This window comes from Mytilus galloprovincialis, chromosome 3 (assembly GCF_965363235.1).
Source record: "Mytilus galloprovincialis chromosome 3, xbMytGall1.hap1.1, whole genome shotgun sequence".
NCBI classification, from domain to species: Eukaryota; Metazoa; Mollusca; class Bivalvia; order Mytilida; family Mytilidae; genus Mytilus; species Mytilus galloprovincialis.
Window position 1 is genome coordinate 26,746,673 of NC_134840.1, and position 12,541 is coordinate 26,759,213.

A 12,541-nucleotide genomic window follows, 5' to 3' on the forward strand; every position below is an offset into this window, starting at 1 on the left:
CAGAGTGAATGTAATGTTTCCTGGCAGAAAAACTAAGTCCATTTATAAGTAAAATACGGAAAAAATGGAATTTTATTTTTACAAAATTTACTTCTGGATACTATCTCCTGATCATAAACAAGCTTCTGGCCAAGTTTTGTACATTTCCAGGATAGTTTAAGAAAGTTATTAAAATTTTAAAAACTTTAACCACAGAGTGAATGTAATGTTTCCTGGCAGAAAAAACTAAGTCCATTTATAAGTAAAATACGGAAAAAATGGAATTTTATTTTTACAAAATTTACTTCTGGATACTATCTCCTGATCATAAACAAGCTTCTGTCAAAGTTTCGTACAATTCAAGGATAGTTTAAGAAAGTTATTAAAATTTCAAAAACTTTAACCACAGAGTGAATATTTGTGGACGCCGCCGACGACGACGACGACGCCGACGACGACGGAATGTAGGATCGCTATGTCTCGCTTTTTCGACTAAAGTCGAAGGCTCGACAATAAAACATAACGTTAGAAATCTACAAATATGTCATGTGATACAACTTATTCATTCTCCACATTGAAACAACAACTATCCAAGAACTCAATTTCCTATTATTTAAAAAAAAAGTAATAAGTCTCAAGACAATGATGTATTGAAAATTATATTCTTTTACTTATGTTTCATACTTCAAACACTCAAGGGACAGTTATCATATGTGCAAATACTCAACTTTTTCTAATGTTCACAAAGGTCAAAGGGCTTTTTCTACAAAGAACTTCCTGTGTAACATATTGGCCATTTTACATTAATCAAGTCTGTTTTAGAAGGAAGAAAAATTTTGACTACCTATTTATGTACAATAAGTTTTCAGACCACAGTTTGCTTCACTATTTTCAAAAGAGGGGCTTATAATTTTTGATGTAAGAAAACATCTTTTCAGAAGAATAAAAAAAACACATGCATGCTCTGAAAATTTCAGGAACATAGGTACATTTTAGACCAGACAAGTTGCTTTCTTTAAACAAAGAAAAAAGCAATATGTGAACCTGGTACCACTGACTGGTCACCAAAAAAAAAAAGTTGCTGAAGTTTTGATTGCTTGTGATTTAAAAAAAACAAAACCAACAGTGAGTAGAATAATAAAAGGTTCGATATATTCATACTCAACAATAACAGTTACAATTCAAACAGAAAGTCAACAGTAACTTTAACAGTGCTTATTTGTTTATAAGGGGAATTCCTACAACCCCTGGAACCCCCTGGCTATGGGTGTGTTGTGAACAGAGAAGTGAATGTATACAGCTGGACTACCAGTATTTAAATTTACAATTTTTAAAAATATCATCTTTTTTCTTAATCCAAATCAAAATCTGAAACAAAATGTCTAATGCAAATTAAACAAACCAATCACAATATAAATTTAAGCACTTTGACAGTAATTGAATTTATTTATGATTATAGTAAAATATATATTTATAATGCTTTTTGTGAGATGCACCAATTTCAAATCCTCGTGAATTGAAACCACAAGAGTATTTTTTCATACTAACTTATGTGTACCAAATCCCTGCTTATGTGTTGCTTGCAATTTTAATAAATGTACTCACTAATAGCCAAAACTGTGGAACACAATTTATGTATATATTTGACATGTTGAATTATATTCTCTTAAGGATAAATAAAGTCTCTGTTTAACTTGATGATTTTATTGAATACTCTTGGTCTGGTAGTGTTACTAACCGTATTCTGTAATCATGGTAATAGACTTTGTCATAAAATATTTTGTATTCAATGTGTTGCATGAAAAATGACACCACTGTCTTACAACTCAACATTAAAAGCAGGTAAGACAACAATAAAATTATTGATAATGAGGAATTTTAAAAAATTGACCTCTTATATATCACAGGAACCAACTGATTTCCTGATTTCCATTTTTTTTACAATGAATCCCTGTAGATTAATGTTATCAATTTTAACAATCAAGAGTCTTTTGGGAAAATTTTAATACATGTTCTTGTGATTGAATGAAATTTAATTCATTACATAACAGGACAAACATTTAAATATGGATTGAAAAGTGACAGCACATCTTAGACCCCGTTAACACTGGCAACGAAATAGAATCAATCTTTATTTGAATCGATCTTAAAAAGACCAGTTCGCATTTACATTGCACAAGCAAGATCAATTATTTTCCTATCTAAATATTTACCCCTGTAAAAAGATTGATCACGATTGGTCTAAGACCCTGTTTACACTGACAAACTAGATACCCTAATAATGATTTTGGCCATGTTTGGTTAAATTTGGCCCAGCAGTTTCAGAGGAGAAGATTTTTGTAAAAGTTAACGACGACGGACGATGCCGGACGACGGACGATGCCAGACGCCGGACGCCAAGTGATGAGAAAAGCTCACTTGGCCCTTCGGGCCAAGTGAGCTACAAGATCGATCTTTGATCCAATGTAAACGGGCCAGATCGATCTTCAATCAGACTTAAAAAGTCTACCTGTAGAGGTGGTTTTAAAAAGACCAATCTTATTTGAATCAATTTTTTTGGGGGTGTAAATGCTTAGATCGATTGTGATCAATCTTTTTTCAGGTTTTTGTTACATTTCGATAGGAAAATAAAAGTCAGATCCGTTCTTTTTATGTTGTAGTGTAAATGCACACGATTAAATAAGACCGATCTCGATCAATCATGCGTGTGCAATGCAAACATGAACTGGTCTTTTTAAGATCGATTCAAATAAAGATCGATTCAATTTCGTTGCCAGTGTAAACAGGGTCTAAGCGTTTACACCAAAAAAAAATTGATTCAAATAAGATCGATCTTACCAATTTACACTGGACCAAAGATTGATCTTAGTAAAGATCAATCTTTTTTGTCAGTGTAAACAGGGTCTAAGTTTGAATATTATGCATTGCTAATCAAAGCCAAATGTTTTATTTTTCTGTTAAATCATTAAAATTTCCATATAACTTTGAATTCTTTGAGTTAGCCAGGTAAATGTTTCTCGTTAAAATTTTCTTGGTCAAAGTTTTTGACGTTTATTTTTTATTGTGATAAGTGTAAAAGAAAATATCTATCAAAAAGTTTGACAGACTTAATGGAATAGAATCTCATCCTATTTTTTTTTCGGGAAACTTGGATGAACTTATACATTTGTAGGCAGAAATTATTTAAACGCAATGCTGTTTTTCCTATGACTTAATGAAAAACTTTGATAGTGACAATAGTCTTATCATGACTTGGACCAAGTTTTCCTAATCAAAGAAAACTTTGACCAAATTAACTTTGATAGTGACAACAGGGCTTTATACTTATAAACTTAAAAGTCTTTTATATTTGTTCAAATGGTTTATTTGTATTTGAATCTTACTGGTATTCTTTTTTCTTCATTGTCTAGTTAATTACATAAGCTCTGATGAAATCACAAGTGTTCTTACAAAGATTAGTCATTCCCAAGATTCTAAATAATTCAACAAATTTAAGATTTCAAGCCATCTTTATCAAATTATAACCATATAAATTTCCTTTTAACTGACAGCAAATAAATAGACATGATTTGTATGTCCACAGCTGATTACATTGTCCACCATTAAAGTAGAGTAGAATGATTCCAAGAATCTGTTTTATTGGACTTTATTGGCATATAAATGTAGCTGCTTGAGCTATTATCAGCATATTATATGACTATTGATTTTATATTAGATATTTCAGGAATAAAAAGAAATAGAGAGAAATCATTTTTTCAGAAGGAATATCATAAAGAGTAAACAATGTCTTGTTTTTCCCCATACATTCCTTGAATTGTTTATCATGTTTATTGTTCATACTATCTTTATTTATTTCCTTGAAACTGTTGTCAGATCATTTCTTAAAACCAATGTTAGAACTTGGATAATACTTTATCGTAAGTAGAAATAGAAATAAGAAGATATGGTAGGAGTGCAAACAATAAGTCTGAGCATGGCAATCAACAGGAAAACTTCAGGCCTTTGAGACTTTTGAAAATACCAGGAAAAACCTAAAAACACCACTTTATCAAACCAGTTTTAAAAATATCAATGATATCTGGGAGGGAAAGTCTAACATTTTAATCTATAGCTACAGGCAAGTAGTCATCCTTAAAATAACTTAAAATAGCATGAAATCATCAAAACAAATAAAGTGCATTTAACACCATTAGTTCTTTAAACCTAAAGCACAACAAATAAAACATCAATCAAGCTTAGAAAGTGTTGAGACGGCAAAGAACAATTAAATTCAAGAGTGCACATGCCGAAATGTCTGGCATTATAATTTAAAGTAACCTTTGATATTAAGTTGACAGTCCTAAATTTAAATCTTTACTACAACTATCAAATAAACTTAAATATAGTTGACCTATTGCCTTTAGCATCTAAGAAACAAACTTAACAATGAGGTCATGGTCAGATTATACCTGCCAGACAGACATATACACCTTACAATCCTTCCATACAACTAATATAGTTGACGTATATATTGCTAAACTTTTTTGTTTTTCAAATATAAAAAGAAGATGTGGTATGATTATGATGTTAGCCAATGAGACAACTCTCCTTAATGGTATCTAAGAAAGTTTATATAGCCATCAGATGACCACCATTTTATGGTGTGATAGAAATATTTGTACAACAGGCTCTGTAACTTCAGCATTTCTTAACTATATTTAGTCAAAATAAAATCAATAATTCAATTTTCCAATTTCAGGCAAAGAACACTTTTAACCTTATGGTGTAACATATATCAATTTGAGACTTCACTAGCTGTTACATCTATAGGGTTTCCTGTCTGGACTTATAATGGTTCTTGTAACCTGATCTCTGTTTCACAGACCATAAATACACATTTACATCATGCAACTACTTGACCAATCTAATTTGTTAAAGAATCAGTAGCCATTTTTTGAAAGAAACATATTGAATAAGATTCTATTTATCATGATTACACAGGAAATAATGTTGATTCATTGGCAAACATAGTAGGTATATAACAAAAGTAGAGACAACAGAGTGTCAGTTTATATAATCAAATCAAAATGGAGCACTACATCTGTCTATAATATATGGCATAAGATACTAAAACTTTTTTCACTGGGGTTGTTGACTGATTTACTTTCAACTACAATAATAGATTTCTTCGGATGTTTGTTTGAATTTATTTTATTTTGTCAGTTTTGTAAATTTGTTGTATGTTTGTGCTGTATGTTTACAATTTGATTGTTACAATAAACAATTATATAAATACATGTCTGTTTGGGTTGCTCATCCAAAATCAATATAAAGGAACTAAAAACAACTGTCATACGAGTGTTAGGTTTAGTAACCTATAAAACCAGGTTTAATCCACCATGTTTTGTACGACCACAGGAATATAACAGTAGTTCTTCATTAGTTCCTATAGTTGATACAGTTGTTTTACATACACTACACATACAGTTAATTAAATTAATCGAATAGAAATGTAAAATAAAAACTTTTTGATCATACATTGTTCATGCCCCAGCATTGTACCTAAAATAAGAGATACCATTCACAGATCTTTGACATAATCAATTTTTATCTCTGATCACAAATTTTTTTGACAGGATCTCTCATTTCCTTCCTGAATAAAATACAACCTTTTCCCGAAAATTTTTAAATGGATTTTTTTTAAGAATTGAATGCTTCTTTTTGTAAATTTATTGGGGTGTAATGTAAAAGCGTTGACCGAAGTACATTTTGTATGAAGCGCTGAAGCGCTTCATTCTAAAAATGTACGCACGGTCAACACTTTTACAACCCTATAAAGTTACAAAAAGAAGCATTCAATACTTATAATTACATTTTTTAGCTATGATTATGAAAACACGAATTTTATATATTTTATTATTTAATTCACCTGTGCACTTTATTGTTGGAGTACGTGTTATCATGAATGAAAAGTTGTATTGAGCAATGCAACTGCTTACGGAATAACACGTGATGTGCAGTTAGCCAATCAGAATAAAATATTATAATGAAACATACATCTAATGTAATTATTTTAAAATAAATATGTGTTGCTCATACTCAGCGTCCTTGTAAATGACAAAACAGTGACCTTCCCATAATGCAACACTCATTCAGCATTTTTCTATGGCATCCCCTCAAATAATATATTGGCTTTTTTATTCTACACATTATAGCAGACTTTTACAATTGAAACATAGTAAAGTATACAGTCACAGTAGGAACTTTTCCTTGAATTAAAGAAAAAAATATTCATTATCTAAGGTAAAATTTATCATGTTTATACATGTTATAGTGAAAATTGGATGAAAACTGAGCCTTTCCACAAGCAATGGCCATTTTTTTCTCAAATAAGATATACATATTGCAATTGTGACACAGATATTAAAAAGTTGAATGCCATTCTGATCTGATCTTTCTTGTGTCTTCTATATATATGTATACATGTATGCCACTCAATGCTACTCAATCAAACCATCAACCAACATCTCCTTTTATTAATATCCAGGAGACAAGTCTTCTTATGCATATTTTAGAATTGTATGATTAATTACTTTTTGTTTTGCAAACAAATCATTGGAGATTTAATAACATAAATTGGAAATATAAAGGTCAGCATTTATACTTTTTAACTGTATATCTTGGTCATGTTGGTAAGATTAAATTGCAGATATATGAAATGTCATCAGATTTTGAACAGCTCTTATGATTTCTGAGCTATTAGGTGCCTTTGGGATTAATCCACATATATTGGAATTACTTTTTAAGTCTCACATTGATGTAGTTTGGTTTTTTTAATTTTGACGGAAACAAACATGTGATTACTGTTGACCAATGGCAATGTACTTGGATAATGACATACTCATTATCAATCAATCTCACATTCTAGTAGCTACCATCAGTTGATAAAGATTGTAAAGTTCGTAAATATTTTTACATTTTTAGGAAGAATGTTTGATGATCAAATATTCATAAATAATGACATTAAAGGAATATTTCTGTTTTCTATTTCTCTTTCTAAGGTTACTTACCAATTTTGCTGAGTCCAGCTAATAAAACAACAATAGTAAAAATGAAAGGCTCTCGTAACTCATCAAATTTCCATTCAGCTATTTCTACACCATGAATATGACCATGGTGATCTGTGTTGTTGTCATCGTGAGGTGTATTGTTACTTTTTGTACTACTATTATCTGTGTTGTGCTTGGGTTGGTGGTTAACTCCTCCTCCAGTATTACAAACACACATAGAGAAACACAATGTCCAAATGAAGATCAAAGATGTTAATGTTTTTATGTTCTCCATGTTTATTCTTGGATTACTTGGAAGTAGTATTCTATATCTAACTAACTGTCAACTAAATCGTTCACATATTAGGATTTATGTCTGAAATGAAATTTAACATGGAAAATAAAAGAGGGGAAAATGCAAATATTTTGGTGTACATGTATCTACATCGTTTACATTATTCCAAGCCTGCTTATAGTATGTCTATTACATAACACTAAAAAAAAACCTCATTTTTTAAATTATGGATGCAGTTTATCATGAATATTTTCTGTGAAGAGTTAAACTAGTAAAAAATAATGTAAGCTTATCTTATATTTGCATTTTCTTATTTTCTTTTTTATATTCATACTTGCATTTTTCATTGACATTTTACTTTTATAAATATATAAGTATAATATAAAAATACCAATACCAGATCTAGACCTATGTGTCACTGCATGCAATTAATTGAAGTGACATGTACATACATGTATATTGAAGCATTACTGATCATTCTCTTTCATTAAAGCTAAGAAATATTGATGAGAATTTTCTGTAAACAATGAGTGTTGTAAAATTTTAATTTATAGGCAAATAGGAAGTGGCTGTATGGTAATTGCTTTAATTCTAGAATTCATCATTATGGAGCTGAAAATCAAATATGAAATAATTCCCTTTTAAGAGGCCAAAAAAAGTGTGACCAAAGTTTTTCTTTCACAAAGAGTGCTGTAAAATTTATAATCATCAGCAAATAGAAAGCAGCTGCAAGGCAGATATCAAAATTGCTTAACCGTTACGCTTCAGCAATATGAAGCTGCAGACCAAATATACAATTGTTCCCTCTCATATAAGCCCAGAAATAATTTGACAAAAAAATTCTAATCAAACTCTTTATGATGTACAGTGATAAGACATGACTTTTATACTCAAAAACACATTTTTGTTTAGGGGCTAGCTGAAGCATGCCTTTGGGTAAGGGATGTTTTCACTGTGTTGAAAACTTATTGGTGTTTTTTTTTTTGTTTTTTTATTCCGTTTGGTCAGGTTGTTGTTTCTTTGACACATTCCCCATTTCCATTCTCAATTTTACTCAACTTAAATTTTTGTGATCTTATATAACTATGATCCATAAAAAGAAAACCTACTGACCTGTAATTCCAAGTACAAATATTCCATTTATTCAGTTAAACAATTATGCTTCCTCTTCTGTACAACCAATCATCTGCAGATAAAGACAAATGTAAACTACTTAGTGCAATTGACAGATTCATACATAACCTGATACACAGGAGAGCTGCTGGGTCACTCTGAAAGAAATATCCAATATCTCAGACCTACATTGCTTTTGCCACATCACAATTATTTTTTACAGTCATTATCATCTCACTTAAGGCAACCAATCAATTCCCAATATAAATTGAATAAATATCTTTGAAGATATCCTAATCTGGATGTTCTTCTTCCTAAAACAGTCAATATGTATGCAGAGAAATGCCAATATAGGTATAGCAACATCATTAAAATAAGTCAATAAATGTTTGCAACTTCACACAATAAAAAGATTACAACACAGTCATAAGATCAAATATGATTTAATAAACTAAGTAGATATAAGAAGATAAAGTATTAAAGTGCCAATGAAACAACTCCATTAAAGTCACAATTTGTACAAGTAAACTATTGTACGCTGATAAGGTTCTCTTGTAAAAATAAACATTTTTAAAAGCAACAAATATTGTAAGTTCTCAAAATCCCTTTGCCTTTAAAAGTCACAATTTGTAAAAGTACTCTATTGTACTCTGATAAGGTTCTCTTGTAAAAATAAACATTTTTAAAAGCAACAAACATTGTAAGTTCTCAAAATCCCTTTGCCTTTTAAAACGGAGGAATGTATCTGAAAAAATATGTACATAAATACTTATAGATTACAAATCAATATTGGTGAAAAAGAAGAGTTGAAACTAAGGAATATATCCTGCTACAATACTTGATTTATAAAAGGCACTCTCATACTAGGGTCAAATAGTATCTGTAATGTGCAACTGTGAAGAACAGCAATTTTGTGTGTGCTTTTTGTACTGATTTTGTTTTATGGATGGATACCTAATATTCTTTCTTCTTTCTATTAAATGGAAATATTTCCAGTCTTTCATGCATTCTTATTCAGTACCACAAAAACTATTGGCTAAAAACATATCCCAACTTATTAAACACTATCATATAGAAAATTAAGAAACAATCCTGGTAAACTTGTCGATCCTTTAAATAAACTTATTCTAAAAAGTTACAAATTCAACACTGTTATTAATAAGATTATTCAATATTGTTTTTATTGGTATAAATATTGATTTTTTTATCAGTTAATTAAAAGCCATCTAAATTTCATTTGTATGTTATAATAATACATATACACTTAATTGGATCTACAATCTGTTGTTACCTCTATCTTGACATTGCACAAGGTCATGTTTTTCTCTGACTGTTTATGACGTCTTTACACTCAATTCATTGAATGTTGGATGTGTATTGATTGATTATTTATTCTTAGATGCATGATTTTTTTTATTACAGTGAGTTGCTTATAGGTGTTACTGTAAAAGTTTACCTATAGCTCAACCTGTTTTTAAAATTGACAACACAATAGGGACATTTAAATTGACCAGTTGGTATTGTTAGATTTAAATCTACCTTGATGCTACCTGTAAAGATTTTTATTCACCTAACCCAAAGTTTCAGCATGCTTTTTTCCTGAACTTTTTCTTACCTAGGATTATTCTATTAAAAAATTGATAGGGAAGAAAATAGTTTTGGTTTTCATTGTTTTAAATCCCTGATATATATAATTTATCTATTTTTTACCTAAAATTCTAAATCAGTAAAAGATCAAATTAAATATGTATTACTATGTTTGAAAATTAAACTGTTTTTACACACTAAATGCTTCATTAAAATTCTAACCCTTATATATAGTATTGTCCAGCTGCCAGTGAAACAAGAAATAGCTGTTCAGGTGTTTACAGTTTAAATTTTCAGATGGATATGTTGTTCATTTCTTCACATGTCCCTTCAAGATTCTCATTTTGGATTATTATTTGCAATGTTTGAAATCTTTTGGTTTCATTGTGCATACAATATTGGATTTATTTTATTTGAATTCACTTCTTAGATTTTTTATAGCAATTTTGCTTCTCAAAATGTGATGTGTTTTTTTCAAGATTTTATTGTCATGAAGGACATCAAGGAGGAAATAATTCATTCAAACTGTTTTGTGGGGCTTACATATGATGTTGTACATGTAAAATTCGAAAATAAGTTTGGAGTATACCTTGCTGTGTTTTTCTTTGAAATCTATTATAATATTAGTGGGACTTTTGTGCATAAAATGCTGTGTTTGCTCAAGGAAATTCAAATTTTCATACGATGGGATTTAGTTATGTTAAAGATTAAAAAATTTCAAAATTGGAATTCAAGTAGGAGATATAGTGTGAGTTCATCCAACATGTTTCTGTGGCTTTAAATGTGATTTTAAAAACATTCATTATTAATTTGGGATCTATTACAAACTTAAGATGATTTACCATTTAAATGGGATCTTGGAAATGAAATAAAATGTTGAATTAATGCAGTGGATATAGTCTAATCTAGTGATAAAGTGAAAAATGAAAGTAAAATATTCTAAAATATTCCTAACGTGGGGAAATGTTTTAAGTGAATGTGAAATTGGAAATAGTCATTATAAAATTCTGGATCAAATATTGTTTGATTTGGAAATTTATAATAGGAAATGAAATAAAATGTTTACTGTGGATATAGAAAAATCAAGTGATATATAGTAAAAATATAAATAAAATATTACAAAATATTTGTAAAGTGAGGATAACTATTTGGAATATAGTAATGGAAATGATAAAAAAAAATTACAAGATTCTGAATTATGTATAGATTCTGCACCTGTTAAATTAGGATGTATATCATGGGAAGTTAATCAGAATTTATACTATGGATTTAGAAAAAAATCTAGTGAAGTAGTGAAAAATGAATAAAATTGGGACTTATTTAAAAACTTTGGAATTCTGGATGAGATGTCAAATATCAGTGTAAAAAAATAAATGAAATTGTTTATTCAAATATGATTTTGATGTTTCATAAAGTGAGTGAAATATTACGACTGGATTATTTAGGGTATTAAACACTGCTAGTAGTGGCTATGCAAACATTAAGATGAAATGTAGTGCATTTTAGGTCATGCAATTTTAAATAAACTGCAAGAAAATAACATATATGATACAGTCATTCTTGTTTGGCTTGATAACTCCTAATATTTTGAATGACAGTAAAATAAAAATCTCTCAATAGAATAATCCTAGGTAAGAAAAAGTTCAGGAAAAAAGCATGCTGAAACTTTGGGTTAGGTGAATAAAAATCTTTACAGGTAGCATCAAGGTAGATTTAAATCTAACAATACCAACTGGTCAATTTAAATGTCCCTATTGTGTTGTCAATTTTAAAAACAGGTTGAGCTATAGGTAAACTTTTACAGTAACACCTATAAGCAACTCACTGTAGTTGTTAGTGGCTTTGAACTAGCTGTCATTAACTGTGAGTTCTCTCAAATCTGTACCTAGTGTCTTTTTGTTGTTGGGATGTACAAGTACCTGTCAAAGTCCATTTGTATTTTATCCATCTGATGAGTTTAGCCTTTTTCAACGGATTTATATAGTTTATTCTTATGTTGTACTGTTATTCCACTGTCCCAGATTTGTCAGCTATAAACGGCCCCGAAATGACAATGTAAAACAATTCAAACAAGAAAACTAACAGCCTAATTAATGTAAAGAATTAACGAAAAACAAATATGTATCATATAACCAAATGACAACCACTGAATTACAGGCTCCTAACTCCGGGCAGGCACATACATAGAAAATGTGGTGGGGTTAAACATGTTAGCAGGATCCCAACACTTCCCCTAACCTGGGACAGTGGTATAACAGTACAACATTGATTGATAGTTAGTTGCTTAATGTTCAGTGGCAAATATTTCATTTGTCATCATTGATTCTTTCATACAAAGTTCACATAGTATTCAGTTTTTCAAATTATCTTTCAACCCTAACCTAAATAATTCAGTCATTATATTTATCTGTTCTAGGCAGGCTACATTAATAAGAAAGAAAGATCGATTACATATAGAAGGACTGAATTATTTGGGTTATTAGAAAGCGTGACCCTTAATTATTCAAACTGATTACCAAGCATTAATTAGCCAGAAACC

At 29.9% G+C, this 12,541-nt stretch overlaps 1 protein-coding gene across 3 annotated transcripts in view; it reads right to left on the minus strand.

Moving 5' to 3' along the window:
- Positions 1-12,541, minus strand: part of LOC143067568 (sodium/hydrogen exchanger 2-like) — a 74,688-nt gene that overhangs the window by 49,150 nt on the left and 12,997 nt on the right. For all 3 annotated transcript variants that reach the window (XM_076240911.1, XM_076240910.1, XM_076240912.1), the window contains exons 2-3: positions 8,416-8,488; positions 7,029-7,383 (exon numbers count right to left, since the gene is read on the minus strand). In XM_076240911.1, coding sequence (XP_076097026.1) covers positions 7,029-7,302 — 274 coding nt within the window. In that variant the 5' untranslated portion in view covers positions 7,303-7,383; positions 8,416-8,488. The remainder of the gene's footprint in view (positions 1-7,028; positions 7,384-8,415; positions 8,489-12,541) is intronic.